Below are 16,441 nucleotides of genomic sequence, written 5' to 3'. Positions count from 1 at the left end.
TCTTCCACATCACATAGGAGCAAACTTTCCCTTAGGAAATACACAATACAAGAAATATACACAGGATGATACTTCCAGGAAATGGTTTTTCTTTCTTGAACTTTTAGTGAGTAATCTTCATTTTTTCATTAATCTATACCAGAGAACAAGTTAAAGAAGAGAGAACCCCTAGAGATAGGTACATTCATAGACTGTTTTATATGGATCCCTACAACTTTTAAGGGTATGTTTATCCCATATTTTATTTGAGAAAGTGAAAAGTCAGTTAAACAACTTGCTCATGATCTCATACGTGTAGACCATGTAAGAGAAAAAACTGGGATTAGAATTAAGATCTGTTATACTCCAAAGGTATCAGGCTATCATCCCTCTATGAATTCATCTTACATCTCTAGAGGATTCTGATTTACTACTTTCTTTAGTCTTTTAATTAATATAATATGCTTCTGTAAACATTTATTCTTTGGAGGAAGAGGAAAAAATGTGATTTAATTTCTCAAAAAAGGAAAAACTTTTTCCTTAAAATGTTTGCTAGTGAATCAGAAGTAAATTAAAAACAAAAATTAGCATAGTAACAAATCATCCAGTAATAATAAGAAATCAAGGTAGGTTATAATTATCTACAAATATTGAAGGTTTAATATGTTCATATAAAAGGGGCCAGAGACTGTAAATATTGAGGGGATTCAGAATAGAGACAAATCTGAGGGCTTGAATGATTTAGAGAAGTTTAGAAGTTAAGACATGAATTAGTCTTTGAAGAATGAGTAAGATTTGAACAGTCAGTTTAGTGAGAAGTACACTATACATGAAATTTGTAAATTCTTTCCGATATATGATTGCATGTTTTCATATCACTTTGTTTAATTTTTCTTTAAATATAAGTTTTAGAATAGAAAATCATGTTAATGCTATGAATTTGTAATAACAAGGAACAATTGTTTTAGTATTTTACAGAAGTAGAAGAAAACAGAATTGATGTTGAGATTTTACGAATGGCGGTACATGATCAGGACTTACCAAACACTCCTCACTCAAAGGCTATATATAAGATCCTACAGGGAAATGAAAATGGAAACTTCAAAATTAGCACAGACCCCAATACAAATGAAGCAGTATTGTGTGTTGTCAAGGTAAACAAGAACAAAAAAACGATCAAGCAATATTTTAAAAAACACTAACTTACACTTGGGCATTGCTATCTACATATCTATATCTATATCCTATGTACTATATATCTCTATATGTATTTGACTGTATGTATGTGAATAGAGACAATGCTGAAATGATTTCTATTGGTTTACATAAATGTTTTGTTATGATGATTTTGTTATGATGATGATGATGATGATGATGATTTTACCCTCATCTTCATTCTTAGAAGGTAGGCATTAGGGCACCTGAGTGACTCAGTTGGTTAAGCATATGGCTCTTGATCTCAGCTCAGGTCATAATCTTGTGGTTCGTGAAATTGAGCCCTGTGTTAGGCTCTGCCCTAACAATGAAGAGCCTCCTTAGGATTTTCTCTCTCTCTCTCTCTCTCTGTCTCTCTGTCTCTCTGTCTCTCTGCCCTTCCCTGCTCGTGCTTTCTCTCTCTCTCTTTCAAAATAAAGAAAAAAAAAAGAGGAAGAAGATAGGCATTATGGGTACAAAACACATTGTTCCATACGTAGTGAAAACCAAGGCAGAGAAATACTGTATTAGTAATCAAGTATTAGTCTTAGAAGAAACCTTAGACACCCACTTGTCCAAATCCCTTATTTTATGGAACACAAGACAGAAATAGAAGAATCACTACTGGAAGTCAAACCTCTTGACTTTTCAAGTGCCTCCATGCTCATATTATACTTTTACTTTTCTATAATGTACAAGACAGACTATTAAATATTAAGCAGCTATTCCTATTCTTTCTCCTATATTTGAGGTAGCCAGCATTTGGGGATTTTAAAAATTCAGTTGCAATTAGTGGCACCCAGAATGATTACTTGAACTAAATCTGGTTCTTTTTCTCCCTTCAAAGTACTAATGAGGCCCGACCCTGCTTAGCTTCTGAGATCAGATGAGATCAGGCATATTCAGGGTGTTATAGCTATAGACAAATCTGATTCTTTTCAGAGTCCTTCTTTCCAGAGCCCTCACTAACCTGTTGCATATTGTCCTGATTAATTTCTTAGGGACAGTGTATTTTCTTACGTACTCTTGTGCATATATGCACTCTTGTGTATATATGCACAAGTTGCACTTTCCTCCTAAGATTTTTAGAAAATGCCATTTAATTATTATATTGCTTTTTCTTTCTCTCACTCGTCTTGTTCTTTCTTGGGTTTTTTGTTTGTTTCTTTTTGGTTTTTTGAGGGGTCTAGGTTTCTTTCTCTTGCTTTCCTTTTTTTTTGTTGTTGTTGTTTTCCTGATAGATTTTAGTCTCTAATTGTTTAACTTTTGTTTCAAGATGCTTCTCATTATTCAGTTCAGAACTGAGCACTTTGATTAGGAGCTATACAAACCTAAATATAATCATTAAAAAAACATAAATATAATGTACTTCAGTAATATCATAACTTTTACTCATACACTCAAAGCAACTGCTCCATTACAGCCAAATCTCATGTTCTAGTAGTCTAATTATTTTATATATTTCTATTTATACTTTTTATATACCTCTTAGTTATCACTGTTACCTCATTTGATAAATTTGGATTTATTCAAACACTTATTCTATATTTCTATTAATATTTAAACCTGTAATGAAAAAAGTGAAGGCAAGACATTCTGAAAGAAAAGGGAGAAGAAAAATTGGTTGAATCGTCAACAATTTTGTATTTGATAGTGTTTGTTTCTCATTATAGGAAGTTAACTATTCGTCTTTAACTACATTAGCACCTGCTTTGGGTAACATTTTATATGCAAAAATGATATTCCTTTTTGTGCTAAAACTTGGAATCATACTTATAAGTCTTCTGTTATATACAGTGCTCCAAATTGACTGATTAAAGTGTGCTTATTGAACAGCCATTGAACTATGAAGTCCATCGCGAGGTTGTTTTGCAAATTGGTGTACTTAATGAAGCACAATTCGCTAAAGCAGCAAACTCAAAAGCTCCTACTATGTGCACTACAACTGTCACTGTTAAAATTAAAGACAGTGATGAGGGCCCTGAATGCCAACCACCAGTAAAAGTTCTTCAGAGTACAGATGGCCTCCCAGTTGGAAAAGAGCTCCAGGGATACAAAGCGTTGGATCCGGAAACACGCAGCGGTGAAGGCTTAAGGTAATGTATTCTTCAAAATAACATATTTTGAGATTATGTTCAATCTTTGGTCTGAGCATTTACATTTGATTTCTAAAAATTAGGTATAAGAAGATAGGAGATGAAGATAACTGGTTTGAAATTAATGAACACACTGGTGACTTGAGAACTATAAAAGTGCTAGATAGAGAATCAAAATTTGTAAAACACGACCAATACAATGTTTCCGTGGTTGCAATGGATGCAGGTGAGTACAGTTTTCTAGAAATACAAGATGTATCTTTAAGGAAATCTTGGGGTGAACTTTGTTTATTGCCAGATCCAAATTTAGTGTGAAATATGTTTGCACTGACTACTCAATTTATTGGAGACCACCCAACATCAGCTCTAGTGCGTCAGTAACGCAAAGCTAGGAGGCCATGAATGAATGGCCAGAGACACGGTGGCCTCCTCCAGGATCTCCAGTCTTCAGGAGTACAGATTTAGATTATTATGGTTTGAACTTACTGAAAGGGTTTAACCCACCTATAACAGTGACTCAAGGTAAGTTTGTTCTGAGCGTCTCATAATGGGTAACAAAGCACTTAATCGTATTTCCTAAGAAATGATCAAACAATGATTCTTCAGTCTTTTGCTGTGGCTTACAGTCCTTCTGCTTAATTCTAGAACTTTTCTTGTGAAGAAGTGTCCTTCAGATATCATAAAGTAGTGTTTTCAAAACCCTTTTGAACGAACACTCCTACAGTAAACCATTTTTGAATGTGCACCATTGTAGTGTGTGCCCTGACAGTTTTGTTTGTTTTGTAATGCAAGTGCTTGCCTGACTTAAGCTTTGATTGCTAAGGCATCCACTTCAAAGATGGCTATCTGCCATCTAGTCTGCCAAGCTGACTAGACAAAGACCCAAGCCACATCCCAATACCCCACGCTCCTTCATTTTAGAGATCTTGCTTGCTTTCAGGAACTGACCACTGGGGTTGCTTGTGTTTTCACTTCCCAGTGCTTTAAATTCTTGCTCCAATATTTTAAATTCACCAATAAAGAATGAGCTCCAGAAACCCTTAGCCCCAACTCTTGACCCCGACAAAAGCAGTACCCCAGGCTTGCTTTTTTTCTTCCTGCCCACGACAACCTTGCTGTGTGGCCTCAGCTGAGCCACATAATTTCCAGGACCTTTTTTTTCCAAAAGCCTCCTGATGGCTATGGCACCTTGCAATCGTCTAAGAACCACAAGGGCCAGTCCAGCCACAAAATTGGTTATCCACTGGCTGAGATCCACACACAGCAACCTCCCTATATTTGCCACTATGTTTGTATACATGTGCTACTATTGCTAATGTATATACCATAAAAATATACAAACAAGCAATTGTTAAATGTTATTCCCATATGCCCAAAATACTTAGGTTTCAAAATCTAAAAGAAAATGTAAATGTGGCTATCATTACATAACCATGTACATATGATCTTCCCTTCCTCTTGATATCTCTCACACAGGCTTTTGATGTAGTTCTTTCAATATAGGAAGGACAAAAAAGCTACCAAAGAATGGTGAAAACATTAGCTGAGAAATATGATGTTGCCACCACTCTAAAACCATGGGCGATTTGCTACTCTTGTATAAACAAAAGTGAAATCTGAATGATTCAAGAACATGATTATTATGTCATTCAGAAGGATTTATTTCTCCTCATTTATTCCACAAATGTTGACAGTCTAGTAAGTTCCAAGTACCAGGCATGTTACCATGAAAACTAGAATTCATAACACTGGGCAAATTCTCACATGACACCAGTTAAAGGACTATTATATTCTCATAAGAGGTTCTTGGTATGACAACTTTCCCCATGAATGTATGGATATCATAAGAGGGAGAAATCAGTTAAGAGCTGCCCAGATTAAAGGATAAAGGGAGATTTCAAGAAATGAAGAAGGTTGGTGATAGGAAAATGAAATACTATTTGAAGAGAAGGAAAATATGGAGAACAGAAATATGAGAAATTAACTTTGTCTTTGGTTGCTAAAAGTACAAGGAAATGAAATGCCAAATCTAAACTGTAAGATTCTATGTCCCAGGCTCATGAATAACCTGGGTGTGCTCAAGAAGAAATAAAGACATGGATATTACAAGCATTAATATAAGACGATATGGTGACACCAATGCTTTTGTTCATTTGAACTTTAATCCATTAATCTGTATTTCCAAGGACCAAATATATAAGTAACTACTTATAGTTCCACGTGAACATTTGCTTTTGATGCTCATAAATATTTCAGGATGATGTCTTCTAGCTTTCCTAGAATCCAATTTATTTGCTTTGTTTCTTGTGTTAGTCTTCTTTGTTAAGCAGGCTGGTTTCCCCGCTGTCACTCTAGAAAACACTGTTTTATACACCCTCTGCCTAGTGTAGCACTGTCCCACCTGTTTGAGATTCAGGTCCCTTAACTTCAAATGAATGGCAGTGACATCTGTGATTGTTTCCACTCGTTTGTGTTCAGGTCTTCTCTTAATACTTCATAAGGCCCCGTTCCCAGGGAATAATATGTTAATTATCACAGGTGATGTGTCTTCTCTATAAAAGGATGTTTCATTGTTTCTCATTTATATTCTGTTCCTGTAACTAGATTGATTGTGAAAATTAACACATCTTTGTTAGTTTGGTGATTTTGAAGTTGTTACTTGTGTTCAGATTTAGCTACAAATTTCTGGAAGTATCAAAATGTTTATATCCTATTGCAGATTTCTTACTAGAAGACCTAGCTCTTTCTTTTATTTGTAGATATTTTAAAATTTGTTCACATAGAATAGTTTCTAAATAGGTATATAGTGGGTGCCTTTTGTTAAGTAATTTAAAAGTCACTTTTAATAAATTAATTTTGTAGTTATTCAACAGAAAAAAAATCACTAAAACATTCAAGATATCACTTAAGTCTTATTTCAAACTAAAAATGGATGATATTTATATATGATTTGTAGTGGTGTTTATGATAAATTCAACACATACGCTCAAAATTTAGACTGGTATTCGAAGCAAAAAAAAGAAAACTTATCAACTATTTTTCTGTTTATTTCAATTTTGAAAGCTTGTCATTTATTGTAGTTTATTATCCTATCACAAATGATAAATTTTAAACTTGTTTTTTGAGCTGCATTATCATTTAAACACAAATAATGGGCAATGTTGTCATTAAAAATATTTATGGAGACTTAATGTGTAAAGTATTAGTACAATACCAGTGGCCATCTAGAGATGAGTAAGAACTCCTATTGTCAAAAACATATTTATTGAATGAGGGAGGGGGTGCAAATTTATTTTTATAGTTTATTCAACTAAGTTTTTTGGAAAGTATAAAATAGTAATAGCATTACTATTATGTTCAGTGTGTTAGTATGAAGTTATAAGTTAGCGAATAAATGCTGGGAAGATCAATAGGCTATCAAGGTGAGTATGACTCAGTTCTTAGGACGATCATGTTCACAGTTCAGTGTGTGAGTCAATGATGAGCAAAGTGCTGTGGGAACTCAAAGGAGAATATTGCTACCATTGTCCATATAAGTCACAGCAAGTTTCACGAGGAGGCGATATTTGAGGGGATTCCTGAAGGATAACCAGATTTTGTCAGGCAAAGAGAAAGACAAAAGTATTCCTAGCAGTGGCAACAGAATGTACCAAAGCAGACAAGAAGGAGCACACCTCGTGGGTTTGATAAGTTTCACGAAGTCTGAGCAAAGAGGATGTGAGGAAATGAGCCAGGAGAGGAAGTCAAAGGAAGTGACTGATGACCAAAGCCTTTGTATTTTCAGGATGAATATATGCTCTTCAGAAAGGTGTAAGAAATCAATTTTATTTTCAACTGGTCGCTCTGTAGTGATATTACTCATAATCTCATACCTTTTTATTTTAAAAAGCACCTCAAGATACCCGATACAGCCATCAATCTTTAAGGAAGAGTGACATGTCACTATTTGTACTTGTAGCAATAGTATTTGTGCTCTAAAAAGTGTGTGAAATTCAAGTTCAGATAGCCAGTAGAAAGCAGATGTCATCTGTGTAGCGTAGAGATGTTGAAAATAAAATCTTAAGTTAAAAATATGCTGGTTTTAATCTTTCTTAGCTGGCAGATCATGCACGGGAACCCTGGTAGTTCTTCTGGAAGATAATAACGATCACCCACCGCAAATTGATAAAGAAGTGACAATTTGCCAGCATGCTAAGGATTATGCCGTTCTCGAACCTGTAGATGCAGATGGACCTGAGAATGGTCCACCTTTTGAATTCTTTCTGGATAATTCTGCCAACAAACTTTGGAATTTAGAAACAAAGGATGGTATGTAATTCTGCTTAATCTTCTAATCATTAGGAACTTAGGATGGCTGATGATGTTGACATTCACTTTAGTTCATTATGATAAACATTCATTTTAGGAAATTATTTTATTGATCCCCCCAAAAAGGTAATACCTTGCCTTTTATTTATTTATTTTTGAAAAAAACCCTTGTTAGCTTTAATGAACCTCCTTCCACATGGCTTCAGGCTACCAGGATGCAGAGCCCCTCACCCCACACCCCACTGTAGCTTCTCTGCTCTTCTACTGGAGAACCTGGCCTTCACGATGACAGGCTGTCTGGGGAACTTTCCCTTCCCCAAAACTTTGCAGTAGCCCGATCGGACCACATCAGTGATGGGAGCAGCTCCAGTCTTGTTTTTGACAGCACGTACCCATGTCTGCTCACTGACTAAAGTCCACGCTGTATCAAGGTTGTCCGTTGGGCAGAGCTCTGGTTCCTCTTTACCTGGTAATGCCTCCTACCAACTTTTCCAAAGTGACATAGGTGATATTTGTTGAAGTTGATCCTATGAAGTTGATCCTATGGTGGTGCATGTCACTAGCATTATTTATTACCCTGGCCTCCTGGCTGCTTCTGGGACTTGCTGATGCAACTGTGGCTTTGGCTTATGTGACCCCGAAGGTTCTGGGTTTTCCTCAGTGTGGATGGCATGTTGCAGCCCAGACAGGAACAATACCTTACTTTTTTTTTTTTTTTTAAAGTTTATTTATCTTGAGAGAGAGAACCGGTGGGGAGGAGTAGAGGGAGAGGGGGACAGAAGATCCGAGGCAGGCTCTGTGCTGACAGCAGAGAATCAGATGCGAGGCTCCAACCCAAGAACTGTGAGATCATGACCTGAGCCAAAGTTGGACGCTTAACAGACTAGGCCACCCGGAGCCTGAATACCTTACTTTTTTTAAAGAAATGGATAATATATTTATGTTTAGACTCTTGTTCCAAATATCTTTTAAGAAAACATATAAATATAAGATGTGAATAACATTAAGTATAGCTTAGCCTAATATAAGTGGAGAGTAATATTAATTAATTTTCCTAGTTTTTCAAGAAATCAAAATCATTTTTAAGAAATAAAAATGAACCACTAGCATTTTTCCTTTAAGCTAAATCCTGCACCTTCTCTCCTCCTCCCTCCACCCCAAGAATACCAAGGAAGAATAATATTGCTATTGAAAGGTCATAGGGGTGCCTGGGTGGCTCAGTCAGTTGACTGTCAGACCTCAGCTCAAGCCATGATCTTGCAGTTTGTGAGTTCGAGCCCCGCATCAGGCTCTGTGCTGACGGCTAGGAGGCTGGAGCCTGCTTCCGATTCTGTGTCTCCCTCTCTCTCTCTGCCCCTTCCCTGCTCACGTGGTCTCTCTCTCTCTCTCTCAAAAAAAAAAAAAGTCATATAAGTATATTTTTTCTCTGCCTTTTTTTCCCTCTAGGTAAAACTGCCATTCTTCGTCAGCGACAAATTCTTGACTATAACTATTATACTGTGCCTATCGTAATAAAAGATAGACATGGTTTAGATGCAAAACACATGTTAACAGTGAGAGTATGTGACTGTACAACCCCATCTGACTGTAAGATGAATATTAAAAATGTGAGAGATTTTAAGCCATCAAATGTAATACTTGGAAGATGGGCTATTCTTGCCATGGTATTGGGTTCTGCATTGCTGTTATGTAAGTATAATTATCTAGAATGTATTAGTTGAAGTCTTATCTAATATTTAAAATATATATATGGTAATTCTTTATTTAATGACCTTTATAGCCTTTGGTAAATGTGTCCTTTTGAAAATCTTGTATGTACTATATGACTGGAGGTTCTGATTCACAGAAGAAACTTATCAGCAAGAGCAGATTAAATTCAAAGTAATTTTCAGAGGTGTCCCCTTAGTTCTTCCAATGATAAGCTGTGAGATACTGGATAAATCATTTCCGCTTCTTTGAGCTCATTTTTCCACAAGTAAAATAAAGAGGTTGTAGAAAAGTAATGTTAAGATTCCATCGCATACAAAACAGTCTTTTAACCAGTCAAGTTTATGCACAAAAAGAATAGTGAAGAGTACTTCCAGAACTCACTTAGATGTTTATGCTCAATGTTATTAATGAAGTGATTTAACATACATTTTTTTAAGTTTATTTACTTATTTTGAGAGAGTGTGTGAGTGGGGGAGGGACAGAGAGAGAAAGAATCCCAAGTAGGTTTCAGACTGTCAACACAGAGCCCGACATGGGGCTCCATCCCATGAACCTTGAGATCATGACCTGAGTGGAAATCGGGAGTGGGACACTCAACTGACTAAGCCACCCAGGCGCCATGATTTAACATACATCTTAAGAAGACTCCAATGAGAGGCACCTGGCTGGCTCAGTCAGAGGAGGCAACCCTTAATCTCTCAGGATGGTGAGTTTAAGCTCCACATTGGGTGTAGAGATTACTTAAAAACAAAGAAATAAACAAACAAACTTAAAAAAAAAATAAGAAAAGAACATTAGAACTCTTTAAAAAAGAAACAAACAAAAAGGAACCCAGTGTGTGGAAAATGGTCATATGGTAAGCCACTGAGGAAAAGTAATGCATGCAAAGAATGTTAAGATTTTGCGTTCTTCAAGCTGTTGTTTTAGAGCTGCAAAAGTGATGGAAATCACTCCCCACACTTCTGTGCCCTTCCTTCCACTCACACTCCCTTTCCTTTCTTTTTTAACAGTTTATTTTACTCTATATCTATCTGCATTTAGAGACTTTCCCCATAGTCTTTACTGTGTCCTAACTCATTGATTTGAGTTTCAGGTGAAATAGGATGTTCCCCTTAGCACTATTAGTAGTCGGCATACACTTTCAAAATTGGGCACTGGTTTTATGTAAATGCCTTACATGTTTGTATTCATGCCTAATACCCTTTAAGTGGGTTCTGTATGGATTTTAAGTACCAACAATACAAGCTTAAATTTCCATCAAAGGGAGTTGCTGTTTGAGTGTGGAGGAAATAAGAGAATCATTGAAGTTAATTCTGAACTTGGGAAGAGACTTGTTAATAAACTATGCTCACTTCATCCTTATTACTTTTTATTGATTTCTTTCTCATTTAGCCTAATAATCTCAATAAGACAGAGATGGGCTATATACGAATACATTTGTTAATATTCTGTTTTAAATTTTATGACCCAAAGAGATCTCAATTTATGGAACAAAATTTTTTTAAAGTTCTGTGAAGAAACTTAAAAGAAAAATCATACGATTTAAATGATTTAATATATACTTGCATGAAAAAAATACTATTTTACTTAAATGCTTTTCATTTTTTAGGTATTCTGTTTACTTGTTTCTGTGTTACTGCTAAGAGAACAGTAAAGAAATGTTTTCCAGATGTAGCCCAGCAAAATTTAATTGTGTCAAATACTGAAGGACCTGGAGAAGAAGTGATGGTAAATTAGATTTCACTTTCCTATGAATTGTTTGGTGATGGATGATAACAGTTGATTATCATGTAATAACAGTAATAATAATAACAGCTAATGTTTATTGAGCACTTACTATGCCAAGCAGAATTTCACATGACCTGCATACATTAATTCATTTAAACTTCATGATTCTATTGTATTAGTTTCACAGGACTGCAAAGAATCACAAACTGGTAGTTCCTGTATTATAGCAACATAAATCACATCTTCTGTTGGCATTCTCTCCATGTGTGCATGTCTGTGTTTAAATTTGGCCTTTGTGGCACAAAAACAGACACATAGACCAATGGGCTAGAATAGAAACCCCAGAACTAGACCCACAAACGTATGGCCAACTCATCTTTGACAAAGCAGGAAAGAACATCCAATGGAAAAAAGACAGCCTCTTTAACAAATGGTGCTGGGAGAACTGGACAGCAACATGCAGAAGGTTGAAACTAGACAACTTTCTCACACCATTCACAAAAATAAACTCAAAATGGATAAAGGACCTAGATGTGAGACAGGAAACCATCAAAACCTTAGAGGAGAAAGCAGGAAAAGACCTCGCTGACCTCAGCCGTAGCAATCTCTTACTTGACACATCCCCAAAGGCAAGGGAATTAAAAGCAAAAGTGAATTACTGGGACCTTATGAAGATAAAAAGCTTCTGCACAGCAAAGGAAACAACCAACAAAACTAAAAGGCAACCAACGGAATGGGAAAAGATATTCGCAAATGACATATCGGACAAAGGGCTAGTATCCAAAATCTATCAAGAGCTCACCAAACTCCACACCCGAAAAACAAATAACCCAGTGAAGAAATGGGCAGAAAACATGAATAGACACTTCTCTAAAGAAGACATCCGGATGGCCAACAGGCACATGAAAAGATGTTCAGCGTCGCTCCTTATCAGGGAAATACAAATCAAAACCACACTCAGGTATCACCTCACGCCAGTCAGAGTGGCCAAAATGAACAACTCAGGAGACTATAGATGCTGGAGAGGATGTGGAGAAACGGGAACCCTCTTGCACTGTTGGTGGGAATGCAAATTGGTGCAGCCGCTCTGGAAAGCAGTGTGGAGGTTCCTCAGAAAATTAAAAATAGACCTACCCTATGACCCAGCAATAGCACTGCTAGGAATTTATCCAAGGGATACAGGAGTACTGATGCATAGGGGCACTTGTACCCCAATGTTCATAGCAGCACTCTCAACAATAGCCAAATTATGGAAAGAGCCTAAATGTCCATCAACTGATGAATGGATAAAGAAAGTGTGGTTTATATACACAATGGAATATTACGTGGCAATGAGAAAAAATGAAATATGGCCTTTTGTAGCAACGTGGATGGAACTGGAGAGTGTGATGCTAAGTGAAATAAGCCATACAGAGAAAGACAGATACCATATGGTTTCACTCTTATGTGGATCCTGAGAAACTTACCAGGAACCCATGGGGGAGGGGAAGGAAAAAAAAAAAAAAAAGAGGTTAGAATGGGAGAGAGCCAAAGCATAAGAGACTGTTAAAAACTGAGAACAAACTGAGGGTTGATGGGGGGTGGGAGGGAGGAGAGGGTGGGTGATGGGTATTGAGGAGGGCACCTTTTAGGATGAGCACTGGGTGTTGTATGGAAACCAATTTGTCAATAAATTTCATAAAAAAAAATAAAATTGATGTTACAATATAAGAAAATAAATAAATAAATAAATTTGGCCTTTGGATTAGGGACCCACCCTAGTTGAGTATGACCTCATCTTAGTTTAACTAAATGCATATCTAATGACCTCTTTTCAAACAAATTACATTCTAAGACCCTGAAGATTAGGACTTCAATATGTGAATTTTGGTGGGGAAGAAATGAAAGCAAACTGTTAGCTTCAATTTGCTTCATTCATTTTATAACTCTAACTTTATTTTTAGGAAGCAAATATTAGACTGCCCACACAGACATCCAACATTTGTGACACAAGCATGTCTGGTGGCACTCTTGGTGGCCAAGGAGTCAAAACACAGCAAAGCTTTGAGATGGTCAAAGGCGGCTACACTTTGGATTCCAGCAAAGGAGGTGGACATCAGACCCTGGAATCTGTCAAGGGAGCAGGACAGGATACTGGCAGATACACATACACAGACTGGCACAGCTTCACCCAACCTCGGCTTGGCGAAGTGAGTGCCGATGTCTTCAAGATGATATTACGTGAGAGTTCAAACACGATTTATAAGTCAGGATTTCCCAAAAGTTTTACTCTCCATGCACCTAGAACTCGTCACCTTTTTAGTGTTTAATTACCATAGACACAGATTTCAGGCCCAAACCCAAACGCAAAATGATCATTTAAAGTTTAATTTTTAGAATAACATTTATGAAACTACAGAACCATCTAAGAGTGGCATATGTAGACATGTTTAGGAGGTATAAAAAGACCAATAGCTTCTTCCCCCCAAATTAGCAGGAAGATCACCTGGAGTGAAAGATTTATGTGGACTGATCATAAATTGTAAATATTTTTTGGTGTATTAAATCCTCTGTGTAGTCATTAAGTACCGGCTACCAGCATCAATCAGGTAGACTGTTAAGTTTTTATTTTGGGTGTTAGTTCCTTGTTTTATGTCCAGATTAATCAATATTGACTAACATTAGCCACTTTAATATATTCCATTATTATCACTATATAATAATGTATAAACAGAAGAATCATAACCTATATTGGTCCCCCAAATACGTGAAGAAATTACAAAGATACGCTGCAACTATGCAAACCTTATGTCAAATGGGAAATTGGAAGTTAGCTTTGTGATATGTGTGTAGCTTTAACTTTCATAAATGTGTTCGCTAGGCGCATTTATATATCTGCTATATTTTCAGAATGAATATAATACAGACCAATCATGTGCATTTTTTATATGTAGGAATCCGTTAGAGGACACACTCTGATTAAAAATTAAACAGTAAAAGGTAAATCAAAGACATTATTTTTAAGCTAATATGTTTAGGTGTTTTTAAAAAAATAATAAAATGTGCTCTTTTTTGATACAGAAGGTGTATCTGTGCGGACAAGACGAGGAGCATAAACATTCCGAAGACTACGTTCGTTCGTATAACTATGAAGGGAAAGGGTCTGTGGCCGGCTCTGTAGGCTGCTGCAGTGATCGGCAGGAAGAAGAAGGGCTTGAGTTTCTTGATCATCTGGAACCCAAATTTAGGACGCTAGCAAAGACGTGTGTCAAGAAATAAAATGTGCGTTTTAATGGAGAAACATCCACAAATGCATATGCAGGAGTTTATTAAATGTAAAATGATAGCAGCATCTGCTAGTATGTTTGTTTATTGGAGGTAAACTTCGAGTCATGTATAGATAAGGATACACTAAATACAAAACTCCTCTAAAATCTCCTCGTCTGATATAACTTCCACGTTCTCTAGAAATAGAAGTTTCATGTGTTAATTTTCTTTTATATGCATGTATATATTGCCCTTTTCAGCACTGTGCTGTGTGCTTTCTTTTTCATCTTCCGTGTGGGAATTTATGGTACCCTGTATGCTATAGAAGTGGATGGTGGGAGAGCTGGGTATTGTGGAGGCAAATGAGAAATGAATTTTAATTTTAGATGAAAATTAAATATTTTCTTCAACAACATGGGGAGGTTGCTCTTAGAAACGCTCTTAGAAATATTGTCTTTGGTGCCAGAGAATTGATTCCTCTATCTGAGTGGCTATGTATTGAAGGATTTTTAAGTATTCTTTGGTACAGTCTTCAGTTTAGTAAATAGGTGTTCATTTCTCACTACACTTTTCACCCTGCGGAGGTGTTCCCAGTACTGTTTGCTTTCAGGGGCCTTCAGCGCTTGGTCCTTGGATCTCTGTCTATATGGATGCGTAATCAGATTCCTACAGCTTCTAGACTGTGGGAAAGACAGGAGCAGAAGAAGCTCTCAGGGCAATTTGAGCCACAGAGATTTTGTAAGGATCAGATGGGAGGATGTACTATTACCTTTTTAAAATGTAAATACCTTGGCAAGAACATGCACTCTCTAGTTTGACAGAGGCCCACCATCTTCAAGCATTTGTGAAACCAGCCTGGAAGGCATTAGACTTGCAACCCTGGTCCATGGTGCTTAGACCTTTAAATATGCTAAAAATGGAATGAGCATCCGTAATAGAATTTAATACTCTGCTCACATTGGTAATTACTTTAAGAAAATTGAAAATCAGAAATAATGAATTTCTGGCATGTAAATGTTAAACCATTGAAATGAATGATGGATAAATGGACACGAGTTAATAAATTATTTTGAATATATAACATCTTAATAGGATATTACATGAATTAATTTAGAAAGAAATATCCATTTAAATAATATTTTAATAGTCTTTGTGCCAAACTCTATAAATTTACAGTGACAGTATATGTCACACGGAAATTTCTCATTCAGACAAAAAAAATGTTTCTTTTTTAAAAATCTATTAACTGGTTAACGATTGAAAAAAGAGTGGTGATTTTTTAACATTTTGTAAGTAAAATTTTGTAATTAGTCCTCTGATTCTCAATTACCGCTTTGAATTAAAGGTGTTTCTTGATGTGAAATTGGATATTAGAGCAGAATAAAAAAGTGGTTTTAATAAATAAGATTTTATTTTATAGGATGTCAACAATGTATGATTTTTATAGCAATTGTGAGTAAAATAATTTTGGGGGGTAATGCAATTTCTGTTGTCTGACATATATTATGCTAAGAATAGTACCAGTTTTGAAATTTTTAAATATAATGTTAAAATTTGGAATATATTCATGCCATGTTATATTCTTGAATATAGGTGCAGAATGTTTTTTGAACAATTAAAAATCTTTAGCTGAACATTAACTTATATGTGTTAGTTTATGTTTTCATTTCTTATGTTTACTTAAATAGGAAAGAGAAATTTTATATCTGAACTTAAAGTACAATCAGAGGCCAAAGGTTAGCAAAATAAGACACTTTAAAAATATTAGCAGAATTGTTAGAAGGTGTGGAAAATGAATTTGTTTAAGCAGTTTTGGCTATTATAAATATTTTCAAATATTATTAAAAATTATCTCACAGAGGAACTATGACTTGTCTTTTATTTAGGAAATTCACATTCTCTGTTTACACTCAAAATTAAATGTTATTTGTATGACTGAGAAAATTTATGAAACTCCATTGTACTGTTGACCACTTTAGTTTGTTAATAAAACATTGTATTTTATGGATTATTTCATATAAGTTAACCATCAATTGTCAATAAGTGAATCGGTATGAATTGTTTTTCTGTAATTAAATCTGTAGTTAGGGAAAATATACAATTAAATTTTTCTTATCTTGATTCAGATCTCAAAGTATTTCATGTGAAAAAATTCCTTGGGAGCACCAAGATAGATGAAA

General features: G+C 35.7%; 1 protein-coding gene and 1 pseudogene across 3 annotated transcripts in view; one reads left to right on the top strand and one right to left on the bottom strand.

Moving 5' to 3' along the window:
* The window catches only part of DSC1 (desmocollin 1), a 357,277-nt gene extending 341,164 nt beyond the window's left edge, over nucleotides 1–16,113 (top strand). For all 3 annotated transcript variants that reach the window (XM_047828394.1, XM_047828396.1, XM_047828397.1), the window contains 8 exons: nucleotides 948–1,133; nucleotides 3,010–3,269; nucleotides 3,353–3,495; nucleotides 7,365–7,577; nucleotides 9,024–9,266; nucleotides 10,897–11,015; nucleotides 12,959–13,204; nucleotides 14,076–16,113. In XM_047828394.1, the coding sequence (XP_047684350.1) occupies nucleotides 948–1,133; nucleotides 3,010–3,269; nucleotides 3,353–3,495; nucleotides 7,365–7,577; nucleotides 9,024–9,266; nucleotides 10,897–11,015; nucleotides 12,959–13,204; nucleotides 14,076–14,273 (1,608 nt within the window). In that variant the 3' untranslated portion in view covers nucleotides 14,274–16,113. The remainder of the gene's footprint in view (nucleotides 1–947; nucleotides 1,134–3,009; nucleotides 3,270–3,352; nucleotides 3,496–7,364; nucleotides 7,578–9,023; nucleotides 9,267–10,896; nucleotides 11,016–12,958; nucleotides 13,205–14,075) is intronic.
* LOC125149438 (60S ribosomal protein L27a-like) lies at nucleotides 7,780–8,250 on the bottom strand (annotated as a pseudogene).
* Nucleotides 16,114–16,441: the final 328 nt, after the last annotated feature.

This window comes from Prionailurus viverrinus, chromosome D3 (assembly GCF_022837055.1).
Source record: "Prionailurus viverrinus isolate Anna chromosome D3, UM_Priviv_1.0, whole genome shotgun sequence".
Taxonomy (NCBI): Eukaryota; Metazoa; Chordata; class Mammalia; order Carnivora; family Felidae; genus Prionailurus; species Prionailurus viverrinus.
Note: the sequence above shows the minus strand (reverse complement) of the source record. Positions and strands in the feature narration are given on the sequence as shown.